The 27,482-nt window shown below is 37.4% G+C and overlaps 1 protein-coding gene across 1 annotated transcript in view; it reads left to right on the top strand.

Annotated features, from left to right (window-relative positions):
- The window catches only part of LOC150095143 (dynein axonemal intermediate chain 3-like), a 78,729-nt gene that overhangs the window by 26,527 nt on the left and 24,720 nt on the right, over nt 1-27,482 (top strand). Inside the window, exons 3-4 of the mRNA XM_090411203.1 lie at nt 1,459-1,587; nt 17,400-17,576. Coding sequence (XP_090267329.1) covers nt 1,459-1,587; nt 17,400-17,576 — 306 coding nt within the window. The remainder of the gene's footprint in view (nt 1-1,458; nt 1,588-17,399; nt 17,577-27,482) is intronic.

Genomic DNA, 27,482 nt, shown 5'->3' with positions numbered 1-27,482 from the left:
GGAAACATCGATGGGATGCTGCATACTCTATGGGAGGAGTTATACTGGAGGAAATAGGGGAGACAAGAGATCTGGGGTTGATGATTGATAGAAACCTGAAGTTTAGGGGACATATTGCAAAGGTGGTGAAGGTAACACAGAGGATTGCTGCTATTATGAGGAGGACACTGACCTGCAGAGATAAGAGGGTTATCATTCCGTTGTATAAGTCTCTGATCAGACCACACTTGGACTATTGTTCTCAGATTTGGTCCCCAGGATTTGAAGGGGATAAATTAACTGTGGAAAGGATACAAAGACGGATGACAAAGATGGTTTCAGGACTGTACAAGGATAGTTATGAGGATCGGCTGAGAGAATGTGGACTGCAGAGTTTGGTGGATAGAAGAAGGAGAGGTGATATGATTGAGACTTTTAAACTGTTGAGAGGTGGTTACAGGGTTGACACTGGGGAGTTCTTTCGCTTGGTTGATCAGCGGGAAGGAGTGATGACAAGAGGCCATCCCTGGAAGTTACGAAAGGAAACTGTGAGCAAGAGGGTAAGGAGTGGTTTCTTTGTGTGGAGGGTGGTTGAGCCATGGAATGCATTGCCTGATGGAGTGGTGGGAGCGAGAACGGTCAGTGAGTTTAAAGAGTGGTATGATAGACTTTGTGTTTCTCAGGGGGGGGGACCTCCCCTCAGTGAGTCTTGACAGACTTTATGTCTTAGGAAGGACCTCCCTCGAAGAGTCTTTTGACTCCTTGGAGGCCTGAATAATAATAATAATAATAATAATAATCTTTTTATTCCATGCTATAGTTCCAAGCTGTCTCCTAAGCTTGTCATAATCCCCAGCCTTGTATTTTCTACATATATCCTTTCTTTACAGAAGTCTGCATATGGTTCAGCATATGCACAACCCAGGTGATCACTTCATGATCACTCTCACCAACTGAAGGAAAGTGCGATACCCCACTCACAATTACATCCTCTGATGAAACATTCAGATCTAAAACTCTCAATCCTCATGTGCCTCAAGAACTTAAGAAATTTATTTTCCTTATTCACAAATGGTATCTCTTCATTCCAATCTACACTTCCATAATTAAAATCGCCCATCTGTCAAATGCATCTCACATATCACAAATTGCATTCATTTCTCCTCACATCTTTGCCAGATTAATGAGCCAAATTATTGGCTATCTTTTCTACCCCACTGTTGTTTTTCACTCTATATACCTGCAGCTTTACTCCTCAGTAATCCCTGACATCAATCCTCACATTCATCATCTGTACATTGAGATCATTTGTTTTTGCGCAACTGTTAACTATCTTGCTTGTTTATTTCTACCATTTTAATAGATTTTTAAAATGCTAATATAGTTAATGCCATAAAATTCTAATATATTTAATGTCATTTTTTAAAATTAATAGTTATAGTATGAATTTATTATTAATGAAATATTTCATTTGAATAGAATTATCCGGAGGAAGAACTTCTTGTGGTATATGATGTAGAGTACCGATTTGGTCAAAGTTTTTTCATTTGTATCACCAAGGAAGCTAAAGAAGTTATTTTGAAAGAATTTGAAGCCAAAGAAAAAAAAGTATAGAAGTTTATATTTATATATCTTATTATATTTCTTGCTGGTTTCTATCACTACTTTTGAACATATATCTTCATGATTTCTCTACATTTGCAAAAAAAATGCTCTGACTACTCAGCAATTTTTTTCAGTGAGAAGCAATTCTCAAATCTGTCTTAAATTATATGCTTTTGAAACATGGCATGTATACCACTTCTGTAAATCAATTAATCTTTGTGGGTGATAGTTTAAAAACTGAATATTTTGTTGCACTTCATACTGATGATGCAAAGTTGGGAAGAAGAATAAGTAGCACTGCTGATTTTCTTCAGGAAGATTTGAATAACTTTTTGACTTGAATAAAGGAATAGGGCTGTAGTTTTAATATCAAGTGCCAGGTGTAGCATTTTGGAGTGCAGAATATAAGGCTGTGTACAATATTGATGGCACTGTACCACAGGAAGTGGATGAGATTTGAGATTTGGGAGTTATAGTTGTTAGCAGACTGAAGTTTAGAGTACATATTGCAAGTGTCGCAAAGACTGCATGTTGTAGTGCTACTGTGATAAGAAGTACACTAACATATAGGGATAAGGAAGTGGTTGTGCCACTGTATAAAGCGCTTGTCAGACCACACTCAGATTACTGTGCTCATATTTGATCACCTGGTTTTCATTCTAATGTGGAAACATTGGAGAGGGTCCAGAGACAAGTGACTAAGACAATATCAGGCCCCTGGAATGTTGGCCATGGAGAGGAGTTGAAAGAACTGCAGAGTTTGCAGGATAGGAAAAGAGGTGATTTGATAGAGATAATTAAGTCAGTGAGGGGATTTTTATCAGATTAATCAACAGTTGATTATAAAAAAGAGTGGAACATGAGAGGGGAAAGAACCAGAGGCCATTCCTGGAAGTTATGTAATAGTGTAGTGAAGAAAGGTGTGAGAGTAGGTTTTTTACATGGAGAATTGTGAGTGAATATGCATTATGGGAATATGTTGTTAATGCAGGAAGTGTTTGAGATTTTAAGACTGGGCATGATAAATATGTGACTTTTTGATTGAACCTCTCACAATGAGGCTGCCAACTCTTTGAAGGATTTAATAACATCTTTCTGAGCAATAAATACAAAATGTTATATTCAGGCAATGACAATCAAGGAAAAGGAGTACCCATGGTATTCAACACAAAATACGAGGCTAATCTTCTTGAGTGGCAGTCAGTCTCAAGTAGAGTAATGTGGGCAAATATGAGAATGGGGAAACTGGACAATGAGACTTATTTGTGCCTATGGTCCCACAGAAGGTTCTACTAAGGTAGAAGTGAAGAAATTTTTTGATGCTTTAGAAAAAGAAACTGATACAATCAAAAAAGGAAAAGTTGGTCCTTGTTGGGGATCTAAATAGCAGAGCAGGAAGTGATTATCAGACATAAATACAAAAATATTTTGGGAAAATTTGGAGAAAAGAGCAAAGCTAATAATAATGGCAAATATCTGTTGGATTTCTGCTCAGGACATGGACTGGTTATTACTAACGCCATGTTGCAACATAAAAATGTGCACAAATTCACATGGAGAGAAGAGGCAAAGAAGAAGAAAAGTCTCATTGACTACGTTATTGTTGATAGTGATGCTTTCTCCCTGGTGCAGGACACCAGAGTGTACAGAGGATTTGAAATTGTAAGTGATCACTATTTAGTCTTGAGCAGGATAAAATTGAATTTCATATTGAAAAGAATAACATTATTATCATTATTATTATTCAGGCCTCCATGGAGTCAAAAGACTCATCGTGGGAGGTCCTTCCTAAGAACATAAAGTCTGTCAAGATTCATCGAGGGGAGGGCCCCATTAAGAAACACAAAGTCTATCATACCACTCCTTAAACTCATTGACCGTTCTCGCTCTCACCACTCCATCAGGCAATGCATTCCGTGGTTCAACCACCCTTCATGCAAAGAAACCACTCCTCACCCTCTTGCTCACAGTTTCCTTTCGTAACTTCCAGGGATGGCCTCTTGTAATCACTCCTTCTCGCTGTTCAACCAAGCGAAAGAACTCCCCAGTGTCAACCCCTGTAACCACCTCTCAACAGTTTAAAAGTCTCAATCATATCACCTCTCGTCCTTCTATCCACCAAACTCTGCAGTCCACATTCCTTCAACCGATCCCCATAACTATGCTTGTACAGTCCTGAAACTATCTTTGTCATCTGTCTTTGTATCCTTTCCACAGTTAATTTATCCCCTTCAAATCCTGGGGACCAAATCTGAGAACAATAGTCTAAGTGTGGTCTGATCAGAGACTTATACAATGGAATGATAACTATTTTATCTCTGCAGGTCAGTGTCCTTCTCATAATTGCAGCGATCCTCTGTGTTACCTTCACCACCTTTGCAATATGTCCCTAAATTTCAGGTTTCTATCAATCATCAACCCCAGATCTCTTGTCTCCCTTACTTCCTCCAGTATAACTCCTCCCATAGAGAATGCAGCATCCCATCGATGTTTCCCAAACCTCAAGACCTTACATTTTGCTGCATTAAACCAATATCCCCCCCCCCCCTTCATTTGCCCATTTATCTAGCTTATTCAAATTCTCTTGCAGGGCTACCACATCTGCACTATTACTAATAATCCTTCCCAGCTTCGTATCATCCGCAAACAATTGAATATCCCCTTTCAGTCCACTGGCAATGTCATTGATATAAAGGTTAAACCATATAGGTCCTAGTACTGAGCCCTGTGGGACCCCACTTGTAACCCTCTGCCTCCTTGAAACTGCTCCACCATACACAACTCTCTGATACCTATCAGACAGCCAATCCTGAATCCAGTTGACCAATCTGACATCCAGACCCATGTGATGCAACTTAAATATCAGCTTATCATGTGGCACCCTGTCGAATGCCTTCGCTAAGTCTAAGAAAATTACAGTATATGCCTTTCCCTCATCTAATGTTCTTGTAACTTTATTATAAAAGGCTAGCATATTGCTAAAACAAGAGCACCCTTTCACAAATCCATGTTGACTCTCACAGATAACATTATCCTCATCTGCCCAATGCTGTATACGGTCCCTCACTACTTTCTCCAAGATCTTAACAACTACTGATGACACACAGACTGGCCTATAATTAGACACTTCCAGTCTGTTACCACCCTTATGCAATGGCACTATCTTACCTTCCTTCCATTCCATTGGCACCTTTCCCGCATTCAGACTTTCATTGAAAAGCCAGGTTAAAGGCACTGTCAGTTCCCTAGCACATTCTCTCAAAACTTGTGGTGAAATACCATCCAGTCCCAAAGCTTTACTATCAGACATCCAGAGTACTCAGTATCTGAAACACCCTCTCCTCCTGTACATCTAAACCTCGAACCAGCCCTAACCCTCTAGCATTAAAATGACTCCTCTAGAATGAAATACTCCAATAAAGTGTTCATTGAACAATTCCACTATGTCCTCTGCATCAGTCACTCTATTCCATTTTTATCCCACAATATCAGTCATTTCTCCTCCTACTGGCCACATAGCTAAAAAATTCCCTAGGATTTTCTTTGGATCTTAAGGCCAATCACCTCTCATATTCCAGTTTCGCTTTCCTTACTACACTAGTCACTCTTCTGGCCTGTGTCTTATATTCTTCATGCATCTTCTCTTCACCTGTCTCCTTATATCTCTTCCATAGCATCTTTTTCACATGCAATTCCTGTTTAATATTGTTTGTCATCCACTTTACTCCAAATTGTGTTCTCTTCTTGACTCATGGTATACAACTTACCATTGCTGCTAACAAATATTCTTTCACAATTTCCCGCACGCTAATGATATCTCGGTCTTCCAATTCCTCCCTGCATGAAGCTGCCCGAAGTTGACGTCTAAGACTATTATAATCACCTGCTTTATAATTCCACAATAGTTCCCATCTCTTTGATACTCCTGCATGTCTATTCATTTTCCAAGTCAAAACCATATGGTCCCTCTCTCCAACTGGTGGGAGAGATGTCATCTCATTATCAACTCTTCTGATGCTATAACCAAATCCAAAACTCTTGAACCTCTTGTTCCCTCTGTTACATGTTGCCTAAGACATTTGTCCCTCAAGAATTCTAGAAATTCCATTCCCCTATTGCTACATGCATCTTCCTCTCTCCAATTTATACTACTGTAGTTAAAATCTCCCATAACAATCATTCTTCTTGCACTTGCCAAACTTAACTGTCTAAACATCTCCTGAACCCCATCCTCTGTGCTCCTGGGTCTGTAGCAACACCCCACTAAATATCCTGTCTTGCCTACCTCTACCTCACAGCATATGCTCTCAAAATCATTTGTCTCACTTCCTTCCAAAGCCTCCACTCTTAGAGGACATAGGTCATCACTTATCATAAGCAGTACCCCACCACCACACTTTCCCCTACTATCCTGATGAAAAATGCTGTACCCAGCGACTTCTATTCCTGTTATTATATCCCCTTCTGTCAACCATGTCTCAGTGATCCCAATAACTTTTGGCCAGGCTGATGCTATCTGCGTCACCAATTCCTCTCCCTTATTCTGGATAATCCTGGCATTAGTATAAAGCATATAAATGCCATTGTTTCTATACCCAGCATTATTCCTTCTAGACTCCACTGGGCTCAGTGTTATATGATATCGTTTCCCTTCTCCGAAGCCATTCCCACAAGAGGTCCCCTGCTATCATCCTCCCTGGGACACACTGACTCGTTCAGAACAGCAATCACTCCATATGCTTACCTCCTTCCTCATTCAAATGTAAGCCGTCTCTTGCATACAATTCTTCTCTTTCCTCAAACACACTCCAAGCATCCACATATACCAGTCCTCTCTTGTCACACATTCTCGCTATTATGCCATTCAATATCAACGCTCTTCTGCTCAGCTCATCATTATCATACCTAGGCAACACGCACACTACTTTTCCTCTCTCTGTCTTCTTCCGTACAGTCTCGAGCAAAAATCTCATATCTCTCACTGCCCGAATTACATTACCACTCAAGTCATTTGTTCCTACCATCACAATCATCTCATCCACCCTTTCACCTCTCTTAATTGCCATAGCCACCTTTTCTATTGTTCCTCCTGGCAAACACTCCTCACGCATCCTATCTTGAACACCACGAATCATTGAGTCGCCATACATTATACCTCTTACCATTCCTCTCTCCTATTGTTTCCATTCTCTCCTCTTCTTTCATTCCATAGGTTTCTCTCATTCCCCTCTCCTCTACTGCTATTCTCTCTTCTAGCATTCCCATACCTACCTACCTACCTCTCTCTTTCCTACTGTTTCCATTCTCTCCTCTTCTAGTACCCCATACATCTCTCTCATTCCTTCTCTCCAACTGTTTCCATTTTCTCCACTTCTAGCACTTCCATATCCCTCTCTCATTCCGTCTCTCTTACTGTTTCCATCCTCTCGTCTTCTAGCATTCCCATACCTCTCTCTCATTCCATCTCTCCTACTGTTTCCATTCTCTCCTCTTCTAGCACTTCCATATCTTTCTCTCTCTCTCTCATTCCATATCTCTCCTACTGTTTCCATTCCATCTCTTACTGTTCTCATTCCATCTCTCTTACTAGTCTGTTAGCATACCCATACCTCTCTCTCATTCCCTCTCTTCTACTGTTTCCATTCTCTCCTCTTCTAACGCTCCCAGAATTCTCTCTCTCTCCGCTACTCTGATTCGGCTTGCATTTATCTCTTGCATTCTCCTAATCTTATCTTTCATACTTCTGCTCTTTCACAAGACATTCCACCTCCTCTTTCAACTCATCTATCTCCCTCTGCAGGTCAGTCACTCTTAATCTAAATTCACTCTTCCAAACAAAACCATCTCCTAAACTTTCACAGTCACTCACGCCTTCCACACTATCAACTATTATTTTCTCATTCATATATATATATTTTTTTCATTCTCTCCTATCACACTACTTGTCTTCCTAGATTCATTCCCCGTTCCTGGAGCAACAATCTGGATACTGATATTTCGAATGCACTTATTTCCTCCCACTGCCTGCATTTTGCGCACATATGCTCTCCGCTCTCTTTCACAAGCCACATATCCAATTAAGATTCCCGAGACGCATACATGCCGCAAGTACTGCATGCCACAAAGTCCCTTATGATATTGCTTATAATAGAGTTCTTAAATGGCAGAGGACTTGGCCATACGTCACTTGCGACTGCAGCTGGATCTGCCATCATTCCTTACTGCTGAGTAGCGTAATCATTAATTATTCAATTAATAAATTAAATAAATAAGAAAAAAAGTACAAACAATTACAAGCAAAACAAAACCTTTAAGTACACTAAATAAAATGAAATATAACTAAATACAGTAATGAATGAAAACTTAGCTTCGTTTTGTCTTCCACCGTTATGCATTCGATTCCGACTGTAACCAAAATATATTATATCACGACAGCAACTAGCTTCCAAAAAACAACCACTGAAGTACACTCATATTCAGCGAAACAATTTAGCACTCAAAAATGTAGAAAAACAGGAAAAAAAACAGACTATTCACCGATTAAAAATCACTTTCTTCTGCACAGCTCAAATTCACCGCCACATGCTACGGCAACGCTAGCGCCATAAATGTAAGAAAGTTTTAAAGCGAATAAAAGTTGAGCAGCTGTCAGATGTGAACTGTAGACTAAAATGCACAAAGATTATTGAAGAAAAAATGAAAGAATTTGAGAACAGGAATTAAACCTTGGAGATTCAGTGGGAAGCCTTGAAGAAAGCCCTGATTGATTCAGCTAGAGAGGCATGTGGTGAAGTTGTCTGCAAGGATAGAAAAATTAGAACTCCATGGTGGACACAGGAAGTTAAAGGGCAGTGAAGGAAAAGAAGAAAGCATATCAAAAGTTCCTTGCAAATAAGTCAGCTTGTGCTCTTAGAGAATACAGAGACAAATGCAAGAATGTTAAACACTGTGTAAAACTAGCTAAACAAAAGTCATGGGAGGACTTTGGCAAGAATATAGAAAATAAATATCAAGAAGGTGGCAAAATATTCTGGAGGTTGTTGAAGAAGCTTAGGAATGGAGGAAAGAGTGCTGTAAAAGCAGTTAGAGATGATAACGTTGACATGAAAATGGAAGAAAAAGATATCCTTGAAGTATGGAGTAATTACTTTGAAAAACTACTAAATGAAACAAGCAGTGATGACAGCACAGTGGTAAAAAACACTGACCAGGCATACAGTCAGGAATACATATCCATACTTGAAGTAGAAAAGCCATCAAAGGCTTAAAATGTGGAAAGGCAGCAGAAGTAGATGATATTCGACCAGAAATGCTGAAGTATGGTGGTATAAAAGTCTTACAGTGGCTGCACTTCATAGTTCAGAAAGCCTGGACAGAGGGACGAATTCCTGATGATTGGATTAGAGCTCTCATAATACCTGTATATAAAAAGGGAAATAAAACTGATTATGAGAATTACAGAGGTATTTCCCTACTAAGTGTTCCTGGCAAGATCTATGCAAGTATACTTGAGAAACGATTGAGAAGAATTGTGGAAGAAAAGCTGGGTGAAGAACAAGCTGGATTCAGGCCAATAGAGGCTGTCAGGATCAGATCTTCACTTACGACAAATAGTCGAGAAAGCATGGGAATATAACAAAGTTCTGTATTTAAGTTTTGTTGATTTGGAAAAGGCATATGACAAGGTGCCAAGAGAGAAGCTATTCAATATGCTACAGTTATATGGTGTCAATGGGGCATTATACCAAGCAATACTTAGTCTTTATTTGAGTTGTAAGTCAGCAGTTAGAATTGAAGGAAGTACAGGAAGATGGTTTAATGTTAAATCTGGTATGAGACAAGGATGTACATTATCCCCTCTGTTATTCATTATTTATATGGATCACATTATGAAGAAAAGTGGTATTAAACATGATATCAAAATTGGAGATGTTAATGTTAGCTCTTTGCTTTATGCAGATGATGTTATACTTCTAAATAAATCTCCTACAAATCTGCAAGATTCTCTGACTAAATTGAATAACTGTTGTAATAGATATGGTATGAAGGTCAGCAATAAAAAGACAAAGACAACGTAAATAGGCAGAATCATTGAAAATGTCAACTGTGTTGTGAATGGAGAAGCTGTGGAACAAGTAGAACATTTCAGCTACTTAGGCACGATTTTTAGTGAAGATGGTAAATTCAATATAGAAATAGACAACAGAATCAGCAAAGCTGGTATGGTGGGAAGTCAATTGAATAAGAGAAAAATTAGTCAGAACACTAAATTAGCTGTATACAAGACAGTGTTCAAACCAGTTTTAACTTATGGATCTGAGAGCTGGGTCAGAAGTAAAACACTTGACCAAAGACTAGAGAGTCCTGAGAAAGATTAGAGGCATGAACAGATGGCATCAATGGCAATATCATATTAAAAACAAGGATATTAGGAAAGAACTTGACATTGTCAGCATCCAGGAATGCGTTAACAGAGCTAATCTCAGGTGGTAATCTTTTTTCACCCACTTAAACAGAATGGGTGAAGAAAGATTAGCAAAACAAGTGTTTTCTGCCAGGTTGGCAGCAAAATGACCCAGAGGAAGACCAAGATATAGATGGATTGATACGGTAAAAAGTGCCTTAGATGATGAAATATAAGATCTGATAATTTAAATTGTACATGTTTTTGGTCATAAAATGTTACAAAATATAAGATTTATTATTAAGTCTTATATTTTATCGAGAAGCCTGGAAATAAGACAGAAAGAGCATGTCGGCAATGTTAATCACAACAGAACGATCACCTCCGGATTGGCATATCACTTTTCAACTTCGAACGACACTGTAGACTGGAATAACAGCTCCATGCCCTACGTAGACGAGGATTACAGACATCGAGTATTTAAAGAAGCAGCAGTTGTATTACGTATGGGCAGTAACCTAAACAGAAATCTGGGGACCATACTGAACGATACTTAGAAAAATCTAATTAATTCCCTCAGTTCAACAGAGCTAAAGTACGTGAATAATCATGTTATGCGTTTACATGTAACGCGTGTTCACGATGCTGAGTAGATATGTCACGTGAACGTGTTACCTTAGCTACCTAACAGGTACTAATGGTTCTTTGTATTCTTAAACCTTTTTGCATTAACCATTTTTGGGACTGTGCAAGCCTTGAAAAAGCTAGTCAGTTTCTAGCGAAACCGGTAGGCAGTTTGTACAAAATTTTATATGTGGTGTACCAGAAGCATTTTCATTAAAGAATGTCACCAGTATTTTAAATTACTAGTTCAAGAAGTGATAACTACATCCAAATCAAGACAAGAAGTGTCTTGTGTAGAAAGTTTTTAACTTGGGTATATTATCTTTCTACAACTTTCTACAAAAAGTGTCTTGTCTTTTACATAAACAAAAGCAGAATATTGTCCTGTTATTCATGGTGCATATAAAAAGCTTATACTGCAACCTGGAGACAGTTGCGTATTTCTGGTCTTTCAGAAATTAATGAGGAGGAGAATGAAGGATTCAGTTGTTCTTAATCATGAGTTTTCTGGAGTTTTAGCATGGATTTGTTACTTATTTTATTAACTTATTCTTGTTTTAAGAAAATATTATACTCTGTACACAATGGCAGTTTTGTACACACAATGTCAGCTTGTATATGTTTGTGTGTATGTGCAAAAGAGAGAGAGGAATAGAGTATGAATCATTAATTGGCAAAGTGAGTGGCAGATTGTATGGTCTTTCAGAATTTAATGAGGAGGAGAATGAAGGATTCAGTTGTTCTTAATCATGAGTTTTCTGGAGTTTTAGCATGGATTTGTTACTTATTTTATTAACTTATTCTTGTTTTAAGAAAATATTATACTGTGTACACAATGGCAGTTTTGTACACACAATATCCGTTTGTATATGTTTGTGTGTATGTGCAAAAGAGAGAGAGGAATAGAGTATGAATCATTAATTGGCAGAGTGAGTGGCAGATTGATTGGCTAATAGGCTGATATATCAGATGCAATCTCAGGAAAAATAATAGTCACTAGTGGAGTGTTACAAGAATTAGGTTTTAGTTTTATTTAATGGCAAGGCTGTTGTAGTGTTGAGAAATGTACACAATTTTGTTAATAATACCAGAATTGGAGGTGATGTCACTTCAGTTCCTTTGAATGTGTTAGGTTAGTGTGTGTGTGATAAATTTTTGGGTGTAGTTCATATTTAATGTGAAATTTTGTCCTCAAAAAGTTGTAAACCTATAGTACATTGTATGTACTAGAGGTAGGCTGATGCTTAGTTGATCCAGAAACCCTCAAAATGTGGAACTTTTTTCTAGCCACCCGAGTTAGATCACCACTGTGCTCTAATAAGCATGATGGTAGTCTCTCATTAACAAATAAAATTCTACTGCCATCCAAAGTCATTCACAAATATGCATGATCACAGTGGGATTTGAACCCAGAGTCTGTTAATTGGCAAGTGGATATTATCCACTAGGTTAACCATGCCAGCAAAAATTTGTCGTAGTGAGGAATCTTTTCAGTATATTATACTCAATTAGGAATTCATATTCATCCATACTGTACTCTTGCATAAGACAAAGAATGCCCCTGACCTTTCTTGTAAGGTGCATTCCATAACTTCACAAATCTTCAACCTACCTTCATGAAGTGCATTGCATAGAATCTTCATAAATCTTCACCCTGCCGTTTTCTGTTTGTTTTTCCTTTGAGAACCATGATCTATGTCTTGCTAGAATTGAGTTGAAGTCCTCTATTATTACTGATCTTGTTAACTTTGTCAAGAATTAGTCCTAGTTCTTCCATGTCATTACAAAGGAGTACTGTATCATCAGCATACCTCAGATTACTGATCAATCTACCTCCTATCGTAATTCCTGTCCTGAGCTCATCCAATGCTTCACGCATGATGTCCTCTGCATATATATATACTAAACAAGTGAGGAGAAAGTAAATATCCTTGTCTAACTCCTTTTCCAACTTGAAGCCAGTCAGTCAATCCAACACCTGTTCTTACTGTGGCTTCTTGCTCCTTATACAAGTTGGCTATCAACCTGATAGTGTGTTGAGGAAAACCTATTCTTTTCATTACTTCCCACAGTTTCACATGCTCAACACAGTCAAAAGCTTTAGAGTAGTCTAAGAAACACATTACCAGAGGGAGTCTGAATTTTTTATATTTTTTTATGATCTGTCTAAGGCAAAGGATCTGATCTCTGGTGCCCCTACGTTTCCTAAAACCTACTTGTTCCTCAGGCATCTCTGCCTCAACTTTGGCCTCAATCCTATTTAGCATGATCTTTAATAAAATTTTGCTTGCATGAGATATCAAACTAATAGTTCTATAATTCTTGCATGCCTTCATATCACCTTTCTTGTGTGGTGGTATGAAAACTGACTTCTTCCAGTTTCTAGGCCATGATCCTGTCTCCCATATCCAGTTCATCAGCTATCATCAATACCCTCTCCCATTTTTTTCTCCCTATCCTTCCTGAAAATACTATACTTTCTGCATTCTGTCCCACTAACTATATAATATTCTGCCAGTCATCATATCTCACTAATGCCAAGAAGAACTAGCCAATGCCAAAAAATCCTCCCCCTGGTATTAGTACATAAAGTGCAATAGCTCCATAGGCCCACCACTATTCTTATTAATTTCCCATTCTAGTTTTTTACTAGCAGTCTTAACTTAAGCATTTTTTGAACTTTCTTACATTCGGTTGCCTCATTGATATCTATGAACTCATTCAAATTTCCCTACTAATATCTTTAGTTTCTCTGATTTGCATCTCCATCTCACTTATTCAACAACACTTTTTACAGACTCCAAACACTCCAAATACATTCAAGTGCAAACCATCCACTTTATGTAAGTCCTTTTGTCCATCAAACTTACTGCACATCATTCCTCTTGCATAACCTATGCATCATTTGTTATCATGGCCCTCCTTCTTAACTCAACTGCTATACCATGGTAATAGGCACTATCTTAACTCTCTCACTCTTGTCTTTTGCTACATTCAGTAGCTCTTTTATATTCCCTCATACCATAATTATCTCCTTTCAAATCATTCATTACAATCAAAACAATCAACTTTTCACTTTACCCTTCTTCATTCTAACCTTGCTAATATTGCTAATCTTTGCACATGGAAATCAAGATTTCATGACTCTCTTGTCAGGGACACCTATTATAATAGAATCACTATATAAGACATTGTCCTTACTTTCCCTTTCTTGCTTGGTTGAACATTCTTTCTTGTTTCTCGCAATTCCTTTTTGTTCTCAGTTGAACCACTTGTCAGATATTTCTGCATTTGCACTAGCTCACACTTTGTTCTGTGTAACACTGTGTAAATGTGCTGTATCCTTCATTATGGCCAACTCTTCATTCTTCACATCTCTCATACTACTATTCTTTTGATTGCATTTTACTTCTCTCTCTCTCATTCCTGTCACTTTTACTCTTTCTCTGTTTGTCTGTTATCTTCCACTATACCATTGCATACATTTTCATGATTATTCCCTGTTACATCATCCTATTACTACTCTAGTTTCTTGACCTGATTTGAACTTCTGGCACGCTCGCTCATAATATTTCTGGCACACGCACTCTCACCATTCTCACTTTTGAGCCAAAGTCCATTCACCTTTGGTAATGAGAGTACACTTCACAGACATTGCACTGCACAAAGTCCCTCATGTTGGATTCCTTGAACAGTGATGCTTTGGACACCATTGTTCTACTTTGCATCAACGCTATGTGTCACACTATGTAACTTGCCATATAAAATAACTTATATTAAAGGACAAAATTAACTAAGTCTAATTAACATTACAATATAAAATACTTCTAATACAATTTCTAATTAATATTGCTAATTTTCTTAAAAAAAAAACTTAGCTTTTGAGAGCACTCTAAACATGGGAGCTGTCAGTTAAAGAATGTATGGTAAAAGAATTTATTGTTTTACTGGCATTAATGATTTGAAAGGTAAAAAGTATTATATGAGAGAAGATATGGGAGTTGTTGGAAGAAGCAAAGAAGAAAAAGAGAGTAAAGATTGTAAGTCTTCTGCCATGCTTTGATAGAGGTGAGTTGAGGAGGAAGAAAATGATTACAAATGAATCAATGTGAGGTTGTGTAGAAGAAATAGCATGGAATTTGTAGGCCTATCAAATGAATGCAGATGGATTGCATTTAAATGGATGTATAGTGTCTTAAAAATGCGCTGCTCACTGAGAGTGTATAAGTGTAAAGTAGAGATGCAGGTGAGTGTGTATGAGGCACCCATGAGGTGAGCGAGTGAGTGTGAGAATTACCGAAAAATGTATAAGTCTAGTGGAATCTAGTTTCTCAAGTGAGGTAGTTGGGGGGGGGGACAAAGAGAATTCTGCAGTTTATATATATTAACATTAGAATTATCAGTTATTACAGGGAGGAGTTTTTGGCATTGGTTGGTGCAACCTTATTAAAAAGTTATAGGCAATAGTGAAACTTGGCCGACAGCAGATGATGTAGTTACAAGATTAGAATGTGAGGGATATAGTATTTTCAAAGAAGATAGAGAAAATAGGACAGAGAGAGAGCTTAGTGCTTATAATAGCTGATGAATTGCAGCCAAAAAGAATAGATGACCAGGAAAACAGGCATGTGAATTTCAATTCATTTGAAACAATCTGATAGAAATTATTCAGTTAGTTGCTGCTATAAGCTAGAGGGGCAAGAGATGATGCAGAAAACAGTATCAGCAAATTAGCAGATACTGTTTTCTCAAATGAAGTCCCCCTCCCATGATAATTACTCAACTTGCACGTGAGTGTAGGTTGAGTAATTATCATGGGGGGGGAGAACTTCAGTTATGGAGACATAGACTGGAAGGAGAAATATTATGGAGCGAAGGAAAGAAAATTTATTCACTGGCTAAAAGATATTTACTTGAAACATATAGGGGATTCTGGGTTTGACGGTGTTGTATCTAGTAATATGATCAGATGTGTCCTTAACCAAGGTGGTCACTTTCCCTCTGATTGAGAAGCGTGATCACATAATCTTGACTTGGGAGGTTGCAAAAAATGGAATTTTTAGTTAAAGTTAAGAAAGGATGTATGTTGAACTACTGGGCAGTTCATTATGACATGCTTAGGAGACAGCTTGAAGCAGTGCTTACCATAAGAATCAGCAAAGGGAAGGATGTTAGCAGTGCATGAGAAGTAGTCAAGGAGTATCTGAAGGAAGTAGTATCAGACTGTATACCCAAGGTCAGGTGAATAAATCTGGTAGTAGTCAGATATATGAGTAGTATCATTAAACAAGAACTGCAGAAAAAGAAAATGTTGTGGAGGGTGTATAAGGAGGAAGGTGATCAGCAAGATTATGAGAGGTACAAGTCACAGGCAAGAAAGGTGACTAGCATGGTAAGGAATGCCAAATCAGAATAGTTCCACTGCATAAATCTAAGGCCCCAAGATTATGGTGGGTAACATATTGCAACAGTTGGTCATAGACAGAATTTAGAAATTAGTGGTTTACAATATCATATTCTATGGGATGGAAGCATGGATTTAGGAAGGGTAAGTCATGTTTTAGTAATTAGTAACTTTTTATAATAGAATGATGACTGAGTTAGATAAATGGAATGGCTACATGATGATGATGATGATACCGCTGGAATTTGCAGTGGTATTTGGATACCACATGCATAAAAGCTATTACATAAATTGGAACAAATAGGAATGGATATATGAAGCTGTAGATTGTTAATGGAGAGGTACCAAAGAGTAGCATGGAGAGAAGGAATCCAGGAGAAAGCAGGTGACTAGTGCTGTACAGTAAGGCTCTGTTTGTACCACTACTGTTTAATTTGTATATAATGATATAGGAAATTATTTGAAGGGAAATATTTAGTTGTTTGCTTAGGATGCAAAATTGGCAAATCATAATAGTTAATCCAGGTGATGTAGAGTAGAGAACTTGCAGAATGATTCAAATAGACTGAGAGTATGAGCATCAAATAATGGTTGTCAGGTTAATGCAGAAAAGTGTAAAGTTATGCATTTTAGAATGAAAAGATTACAAGTTGTGTACCATGTCAGTAGAACTGTACTCCAGGAAATTGATAAAGCAAGGGATTTGGGATGTTAGTAGATAGAGAGTTGACATTCAAAGGGCATGTTACCAAGGTGGCCGAGGTTGCTAATAGGATTACTTTGTTATTGAAGACAGAGATAAGGAAGTTTTCATTCCTCTTTATAAGGCCTTATATGGCCACATTTGGATCTGCGCACCTGGGCTTCTTGGGGATGAGAAAGTGGTGGAAAGGATCCAGAGGTAAGTGACCAAAATGGTTAGTGGTCTTTGGAATGCTCCCTATGAAGATAGATTGAGGGCTTGTGGGTTGAAAAATTTGATTGACAGGTGGAAAAGAGGGAGGATACAATAGAAACATTTTAAGTTATAAAAACAGTTTTATAGGATTGATGCAGAGGAAATATTTCAGCACTTGGCTAGAGGGGGTAGAACAAAAAGGGTTCATCCCTGAAATTGAGTAAGAGCATGAGTGGCAAGGATAGGCAACTAGATTTTTCTCTTTGAAAGTCGTGAATGAATTGCTAGTTTCTGTTGTGAGTGCTTTGTCAGTCAGCAAGTTCAAAGAGAGGTATAATAGATGTTGTAGGAGACCCAAACTATCTATACAATGAGTCTTCAGTCTCCATTATGCCTGTATTGTAATAATAATATAATAATATCTTGTGTGTATTAAAAAAAACAAATATACAGTTGGATATGTTAATATTAGTTGAAATTTACAGGAAGAAAAACCACCATTGGCAGAAGGGGAAGAAGAAGAAGAAGAAGGAGAAGAAGGTGAAGAAAGAGAGCCTGAAATTGTTGTTACCGAGTACATTCCTCCTAAGTCAAGACTTTGGGTTTCTTTAGGTAGTGAGTTGGAAGTTGAACAAGAGATGGTCTTTGACTCTAGGCCAAAGGTAAGTGCTTATACAGTGGATCATAGAAAACAGTGTACTGAAGTGGAGAGTGTGTATTTTAGGATAGCTTTGATTTTAATACATACATTCTACATTAACTTATTACCCAAACACATGTTCAAGATATATATTACATTAATGGAAATGTGTTTTGTTAAATGTGTTCACTGTGCCAGATATTATTTTTCAGCTTTTCAGTTTATCACAATATACTGCTATTGGTTATCATTGTATGAGCATAGTGTGATCCAATGAATAATCTGCTTCTCTTGAGGCATTGCCACTTCATCATTCTTTGTATGAGAAGAAAATAAAGCTGAACAATGAAAACCTTCACAAATTACTGTTCTTGAGTTGGTGATGCAAAAACCAAGGTCCTTCTACAATATCATTATTATTTGACACCTCCAGGGAGTCCAAAGACTCATCAAGGGGAGGGTGCCTACTCTACAACTCTCTGTCTCCACCCACTGCAACAGTCTTCATCATCAACACAATGCCATCTACCGCTGACCTCCACCACTAGTATTTTTACAGAAAATCACAAACATCCATGTCCACAGCTGGATTCGAACCTGCAGCCTTTTGGCTAAAGAGCAGATATGCTAACCACTCAGCCAACCAGGCTGTCTGATAATAGCCTCCACATTTCAGCATACTTTATTTATTGACTAAACTACATATTTTTAATATTATTATTATTATACAGTATCTCCATGGAGTCTGGAGACTCATTGTGGGAGATGAGTCTTTTTGGGTTTCATACATTTTGGAGATTGGTTTGAAGATACATTGTGGTTGGTTGGTGAATTTAGCACTTGTGCAAAATTGACGATTTTTGTCTGTGTTATTGTGTTTGTTCCTTAGAAAATAAGTGTTTTATAGTATATTAGTGTATATTTTAGTGTTTTATAACATATTATTATTAAGATATTTCAATAATAACTTTAAAATGGTGCCAAAAACTCACAAAAAATGTAATGCTAAGAAGAGCAGAACAATTGAGAACAAGAAGGCAAGCCTCGCTAACAAGGTTATTGGAGATATGGAGGAGGTTATTGAAAATGAATCATCTTCCAAAATTAAAGCAGATCATCAGACAGATGATACGAGAATTACAAAAAGTCGAGAGGTGTTTAAATGAACATAGGAAGGAAAAGAAAATTAAGCAGCAAAATAAGAAACAACAAAGCATGAAAACAGGTAAGTCAGGAAGTAACAGCAATCAGATATGTGATGTTTGTAAAACGAAAGATGTTATTTGGTATGGTTACTCTATAATAAAACATGCTATTCATATTAATTAAATTAGGGAAACAAAACACACGTGTTAAAAAGATTATTTTACTGATTACAAATAAAATAATAACTTTACGTTTCGACCCCTGTATTGAGGTCATCTTCAGAAGGATACATTCAGAAGTGTAAAAACAAGCTACATGCTGTTGCACACTACACAAGTAAATTACATCTATGTTGTTAACTAATCTTTTTTTTTCTTAGCCTGCCCTCTAGTGGGGAAAAAATAATAAATAAAAAAATAAATAAAATAAAATAAATAAAAAAAATAAATAAATAAAAAAAAACTACAATAAATTCTGCTAAAGTCCTCATGTACTAGGATTCTTCTGGAATTATACAGTTATATTATGATTATCTTCTGGATTTGTACAGGTTGCTATTGAATGTTCAAGGGAAAAAAAAAAAAAAAAAAAAACTTCACTTGTATTGAGATTTTTCTTTGTGGTTGCTATGAAGGTTGTAGATGGGTCCTCCACATTCTTGGAATTGTTAGACCATCATTTTTATTCAGATTCGGATCATGTTTGAGCATTTCACATGCTTCCTTGAATTTCCGCTCAAACCAGGTTTTTGGTGCGGTGTAGGGACTTGGTACCTTTCCAGTCAATTCTGTGGTATGTTTGGAGTGCATGGTCAGAAAGGCCGGTTTTTCCAAAATGGAGGTATTTTATGTGACGTTTGTGTTCATCCTTTCTGATTGGGATGGTTCGTCCTGTTTCCCCTATGTACGGTATGTTACAAGTGCAATCTATTTTGTAAACCCCTGGGTGGGCTAAGTGTGGCAGGGGATCCTTGGAAAAATTGAGTAGGTGCCTTAATTTTGTCAGGGGTTTGAAGATGGTTTTGATGTTGTATTTGTGTAGTGTTCTGTCTATTTTTTCTGAAATGCCTCTAACATATGGTATAGCAATAGCATTCTTGAAATCTTTTTTGTTATTAGTGGTATCTTTGTGGAGGATCTTGTGAATGGTTTTTATACTGTATCCATTTTTTATAAAGGTATGTTTGATGGTCTCATATTCATGGTTAAGAGCTTGTTCAGTTGAACAAATGATTTGAGCTCTGTGTTTAAGGGTGCTTATAACCCTTAGTTTTTGTGTTGGGTGGTGATAAGAAGTTTTGTGTATGTATAGGCCTGTGTGTGTAGGTTTGCGGTAAACTGAGAAGGAGAGACAGCCTGAAGGAAGACGTGTGACAAGTGTGTCTAGGAAAACATGCTATTGATGAGCAAGTTATAACTTCGAGTTTTCCTGGAGTGAAAATTAAGAATGTAAAGGAAGCAATTCAAAAACAAAGAAAAGTAAATGAGATTGTGATTGTAGTAGGTACTAACAACTTAAATTGCAATAGCTTGAGTATAAAAGAACTTCAGATGTGATAAAAATTAATTAAGGAAAATGGCTATGATGGCAAATGATTCAATGCATAGGCTGTGTAGAAGGAATGGATGCGAGTTTTTGGATGTGTGGAGTGAGTTCGAGGGAAGAATTTAATTTGTATAAGAGGGATGGCCTATACCTAAATGCGTTTGGTATCAGGAGTGCTGAAAAACTAATAACTGGTATGAGACCTAACACAGAGAGTCAGGGAAACTAAATTATAAGGAATGGTGAGAATGTAAGAGTGACAGTGTTATATAACTGTGCTAATGACAGGAATGGGCTTTATCATGGAAATGTTGATGAGGAGAGAACAATTTTGGGTTTATGTTCGTCTGGTTCGGACCCATCATAAGTGTGCAAAGATGTCTTATGTGTAAGGCATTAGAGAAGAATAGAGATCTGCAAGATATCCAACTGTGTCAGGCAGACTGCAAACAAGAGTATACAAAAGAACATGCAGGTAGATTATTATGTCTGTACACAAATGCTAGCAGTATCAGAAACAAAAGGGTAGAGTTTGTTGCCTTAGTCAATATGTTGCAACCTCAGATTGTAGGAATTAGTTAGACCTGGCTTTCAGAATCAGACTACTAACTGGTATTGAGTATCATGGGTACAGTATTTTTAGGAATGACAGAGTGGATAGGAGAGGAGGGGGTGACCCCTACTCTCCTATCAACAGACCTGGTGGATCGGTTGCTGGTGATGAAGAAATGCATCACCAAATAGAAAAGATGAGTGCAAAAAGAGTAATCATAATGGGAGACTTTAATTATCTAAATATTGATTGGGTAGCAGTAGAATCTCATGAGAAGAATGGAAATGAATTTATTCAGCTGTTGTGGGACAACTTCCTCAAGCAGCATGTTGCAGAAGGAACTCGAGATCAAAGAGTGTTAGATTTGATTATGGCATCAGAGGGCATTTCAATTAAAGATGTAACATTCTGCCTCCGGTTGGTGACAGTGATTATGTGGTACTCACTTGGGAGGTGACTAAGTTTATGAATGTTCCATTTAGGAAAGGTTGCACTGAACTAGAAGCAGACCAAGTGGAGAGTATACTGAGTCCAGTGGAATGGGATCGATTGCAGGATGGGAAGAATATCGACAGTGCATGAGAAAGATTTAAACAATACTTAAATGATGCGATATCACAATGTGTCCCCAGAGTTCAAAGTATAAATAGGGTAGGAGTCAGATGGATGTGTAATCTTATTAAGCAAGAGATTCATAAGAAAAGTGTCCCCAGAGTTCAAAGTATAAATAGGGTAGGAGTCAGATGGATGTGTAATCTTATTAAGCAAGAGATTCATAAGAAAAGGATGATGTGGAAGGAATACCGTGTGCATAAGCGTAATGTCCATTATCAAAATTATAAGCAGCAGCAGGCTAGAGTAGCTATAACTCTTGTACAGAAAACAAAGTCTGAGTATGAAAAGAAACTGGCTCTGCATGCTAAAGACAACCCGCAAGAATTCTATCAATATGTTGCAAGTAAAAGAAAGAATGAATATGAAATAATAACTCATCTAAATGCAGATGGCATGAGAGTAACAGATGCAGAAGAAGTTGTTCAACTAATGAGTGCTCATTTTGTTAAAAGCTATCAACCTGGTATATGCAACATTGAGCTCACTGCTAGCTCTTCACTGGATGAAGAAATTCAGGTGTGTGAGTTTGAAGTATTAGAGCTGTTGCACAAACAGAATAAGAATTCAGCAAGAGGGACTGGTAGGATATCAGCACATGTGCTAAAAGAGTGTTCAGCTGAACTGGCTATTCCTTTGACCAGGCTGTTTAATATGAGTCTCAGAACTGTGAAGATTCCGCAGGAATGGAAAGAATGTATAGTAATTCAATTGCCCAAGGGTGGTGCAAAGACTGATGTATCCAACTATCGACCAATTGGTATCTCAGGAGTGGTGGTGAAGATTTTGGAAAATTTGGCTAGGGCTTGCATTCAGAAATGGGTTGAGAGTGAATCTCTACTTTGCAATGAGCAACATGGGTTTACTAAGGGATGGTCATGTTTTAGCAACTTGTTCACATTCTATAACAATGTTACCATTGAACTAGACAAGGGGAATGGATACACCATGATGCTTTTGGATTTTGCTAAGGCTTTTGACAGAATACTGCATAGTAGACGGTTGCATAAATTGGAGAATATGGGTTTGGATTATAGAATATTAGCATGGATAAGAGGATGGCTGACTGACAGATATCAAAATGTAGTATATTGGGGATGTGAGTCTGCAAGATTTAAGGTAACCAATGGTGTACCACAAGAATCAGTGCTTGATCCACTCTTATTCAATCTGTACATTAATGATATTGGGGAGAATTTGACAAGCAACATACACCTATTTCCTGATGATGCAAAGATAGGTAGTGTAATCAGGAATGCTGCTGATATACAGTACTTGCAGAATGATTTGAATAGGCTGGAATTGTGGGCACAGGAAAATGGATGTCAGTTCCATGTCAGTAAATGTAAAGTCATTCACTTTGGCATAATTAGATATCCGATGTCGTATTATATTGGTGGGATTATGCTAGAAGAAACTGATGAGGCTGGCAATCTTGGAGTGTTAGTAGATAGGAAGTTGAAGTTTAGGGACCGTATAGCAAAGATTGCAAATATAACTCAAAAGATAATTGCAATGCTGAAATGAACATTCACATGCAACGATAAGGATGTCATTTTGCTGATTTACAAGGCCTTGATAAAATTTCTATTGTGCTCAGGTCTGGTTTCCATTGTGATTCTGATACATTGGAGAGATTGCAAAGGAGAGTGTTAAAAATTATATAAGGATTGTGGAATACTGATTACGAAGACAGATTGAGAATTTGTAGCTGCAGACACTAGCAAAAATGAGAAAGAGGAGTGATATGATTGAGACTTACAAACTTCTGAAAGAGTCATATTTCAGTTGAAGCAATTTTTCAATTTATAGAGGTTGGGGAAAGGACAAAATGGCATCCTTGGAAGCTGAGAATGAATGCTACTAAGAAGGGGGTGAAGGATAGATTTTTCTCTCATAGGGTGGTGCATGATTGGAATGGATTGCCACTGGATGCTGTGAGTGCAAGCAGTGTGAATGAATTCATGAATAAGTATGATAGGTGGTGCATGTAGTATGTGGCCTCCCTCGATGAATCCCTGACTCCCTGGAAGTCTCTTAATAATAATAATAATACCTTTCATACCTATCATACCTCTCCTTTAACTTATTCACCATCAGTGGACTCAACTAATTAATTCTGGCAGTCCTTTCCACTCATTTGCTACTCTCCATGAAAAAAAGTTTGTCTGCCCCTGCTAACCACACTCTTGCACAGCTTCCACAGATGACTGCTAGTTTTCTGACTATTTGTCATATATTGAACAATTTCCTTTCATCAGTTTTATAAAATCTCTTTCATATCTTAAAAGTTTCTATCATATCTTCTCTTTTCTACCTTATCAAATAAACTTTGTAACCCACAAACCATCAGCTTATCCTCATATGGAGTAATTCCACTAACTTGTCACCAGCTTAGTCATCTCTGAATCTTCCACTTCCTGGTCCACAAGAAACCCAAGTTACCAATTTGTGCACAATGTAGCCAAATTATAGCCTTGTAGAGAGGAATAATAATGTCCCTATCTTTACTTATTAGGATGTTTTTCAACATAAAAATTGAAAGAGCTATTTTAACCTTTGAACTATTTTACCAACTTATGCAATATGCCCTCTGAACTTCAGCTATTTGTTTACCATTATCTCCAAGTCCCTAGTCTCATCAGTTTTCTACAATTGAGTACCATCAACATGATACATCATAAGCAACCTTTTCAACCCAAAGTGCATAACCTTATATTTGCAACATTGAATTGATAATCATTATCCTTTGCCCGCAATTTATTTATATCAGCCTGCAGAATATCTGCATCACCTTTATTAACCTGTTACTCTGTCCATGCTGTTAGCCTAGTGGCTATGCGCTTCACAACCATTTGCCTAGGGAAAGAGTGTCGTAGGTTCGATTCCTGTCGATGACGTGAGGAACTTAAGGATCTTTCCCAGCCATAGCCAAGTTAGCCGATCTTGGGCATGGAAAGAAGGATCCCCCCCCCCAGTTTATCTGGGATTTTTTCATCCTGTAAGCAGGCAAACTGGCCCCGTGAACACATACACAGGCTACAGTCATAGGATATAGTACTTAATCCCTCATTAGGGGAGCTCAACCAGTCCTAAGGGGCAGTCAAGGAATGGGGGGGAACACCACATGAATAAATAAGCTGTTTCTCTTCCCAATTTTGCATCATCAGCAACCAACTGAATATCCCTCCACTTTAAGCCTTTCCATATATCATTGATATGCAAATTAAAACGTAGTGGCCCTGGTACAGAATCCTTAGGTACTCCACTGGTCACTTTTATTTTTCTATCAGCCCCCCCCCCCCCATCCATGCTACTAACTTCATATCCATTCAAATTTGCTCCAACTTTTGTAATCGTTTTCCATATGATATTCTATCAAATTACTCTGCAAAGTCCAGCAGTGTCATAGTGTAGCCATTTCTTTTATCCAATTATGCTGTCAGTTTATTATAAAATGTGAATAAATTACCAAGACAGGACCTACCCTTTAAAAAATCCATGCTGCCACTACAGAGTATCCCAACGCTGCCTGTCTACTGTTGGATTTTACTTTTAACCAACTTTTCCAATACCTTAACAATCACTCCTGACACATTAATTTGTCTGTAGTTTGATACCTCTGTCTTGGAGCCACCTATATGCAATGGAACTATCTTACCCTCTTTCTGCTCCCCTAGAATCCTGGCAAAGCTCAGACTTAGATTGACCAACTTCATCAGAGGGAATGCCAATTCTCTTGCATAATCATGTAGTACATGGGATGACATTCCATCTAGTCCCACTGCTGCATTCACATTTATATTTTTCAATATGCTGAGCACCTCCTGTTCATCTACTTCAATTTTGATATGCATCTTTGTCACATCATCAACTGCAAAATCTCCACATGAATGGTACACCTTTGTAAAATGATCACTCAGCAACTCTACTATTTCTTTTGTCTCTATCAACTTCCTACCATCAGCATTGTTTAAAGTCATCCTAACATAGTCCTTTTTCATCTTACTTGCTACAGAACAAAAAAAAACTCTTTTGGGTTTATTTTGGCTTGCTCAGCTAATTTTCTTTCATCTGATTTTGTCTTTCTTATCATACTAGTCACCATTCTTGCTTGCGCTTTGCATACTGCTTATGGATATGCTGATCACCTATTTCTTTATATTTCCTCCATAGTGTTTTTTTTTTTTTTTGCAACTTTTGCTTTATATCTTGACTCATACACTTAGTCCCCACTTTGTTTATCCTCCTGGGTATGTAGTCTGATAATACTTCTATCAAAAATCTCTGACCACTTCTTATACACCACTGACATTCCTTCCTTGTAGCTTATCAAGCCATGGCACTGCTTCAAGATGACTCCTAAGTCTGTCATATTTACCAAATTTATAGTTTAACTTAAATGCTTTCTTGACAGAGAAATTTACCTGTTTGGGAACTTCTCAGAACAAGACTGCATGGTAACTCTCCCCAGTTGGAGGCAGAGATTGTCTACCTTGGTTATGGATATATATCTTGTGATGCTCTTACTAGATGAACTCTCTCTCTCTCAAACTCTGGATCTCTTTAACATGTTGTTTCAAGTAATTATCACTTAGTAACTGTATAAATAATGAATAATATATGCACGTAAACACAAGAAAGATATTTAATTAACCAAATATTTGTCTGGAAATAGCAGACCATCTTCAGTGGCACTACAAGAACAGTTTTAAAAAAATACAAGGCGGAATACTAACAATAGATCATTTAAAAATAGAACAATCCGCGTGATGTTATATCACTAAGTATTAAAGGGAATATTTTTAAGCAGAGACATGATTGAAATAAGGATATTAATTAATAATATTAAATAACATAAAATTAATATGAATTAATGAGTTATCCTGATTAGACTTTCCCAGATTTTTGATATAGATATACAGTCATTCCGATTCAGGTTAGGACGATGGGGTAAGGCCTCTACACTTTCTCTGAATAAACGTTCAAATTTATAACGGATCTATGTAAGAGGTGAGTTTTTGACCAAAGGATGTTGTGGTTAGTTTCAATCCGGTGCTGAGCCAATCCAGATTTTTCAGGTTTGTTGTGATGAATGGAGGATTGATGTTCTTGGATTCTTTTTTCAAGAAAATAGGAGAGATCACAGTTGCAGGGAATTTGATAAACTCCAGGAAGAGATATAGTTGAGTGTTTGTCTTTAGAAGAAGGAAAATGGGAAGATAATTTGTTAATAGGTGAATACGTAGCTGTTAACTCATATTTCTTCAGAATTCTTGCGATAGGTTCTGAAATCCCAGAGATATAAGGAATTGGAACTCAATGTATTGAATCTTTGTTGTTTTGTGGTGGATTATAAGAATCGAGAATATGTTGAGTACTCTTTTCGGAAAAGCCATTGAGTTCCATGTGTTGTTGGATAGTAGAAAGTTCTTTCTGTAGAAAATTAGAAGTAGAACAATTAGTTTTGGCTCTTCTGATTAGACATTTTATGATTCCTGTTTTTTGACAAGGATGATGGGCTGATTCTTTAAGAATATAACGACCTGTAAATGTTGGTTTCCTGTAAACTGTAGTTGTAAGAGTATTTGAAGGTGACCAGACGAGGAGGATGTCTAAAAAAGATAACTGGTTGTTTTCTTCCATTTCCATAGTAAACTTTATACGATAATGTCAGGAATTGATACTGTTTAAAAAAGAAGGTAAGGAGTCTTTGTTGTGCGGCCATACAGCAAAGATGTCATCTATATATCTTACCCAAAAGGATGGTTGAGGGAAAATAGATGAGAAGAGGACTTTTTCTAGATGTTCTAAATAAAAGGAGAGAGAGGACTTCCCATGGCCGTTCCTTCTACTTGGCTGTAAAATTTGTTTTGACATAAGAAATATCCAGAATGTATTACAAAATTGAATAGTTTTATAATGTCTTCTGGAAGGATGTCAGCAAGTAATTTTAAAGTCTCCTTGAGAGGTACATTTATATATAAAGATTCTATATCAAAGCTGACCATAAGATCTGTAGGTTGCAATGGGACATTTTTTAATTTTTCTAAGAAATCTGAGGAGTTTTTT

This window comes from Typopeltis vanoorti, chromosome 21, assembly GCF_054136105.1.
Source record: "Typopeltis vanoorti isolate ZY-2024b chromosome 21, IOZ_Tvanoo_1.0, whole genome shotgun sequence".
In the NCBI taxonomy this organism is placed as follows: domain Eukaryota; kingdom Metazoa; phylum Arthropoda; class Arachnida; order Uropygi; family Thelyphonidae; genus Typopeltis; species Typopeltis vanoorti.
The sequence above is the reverse complement of the archived record's forward strand: the minus strand, read 5'-3'. Positions and strand labels throughout refer to the sequence as shown.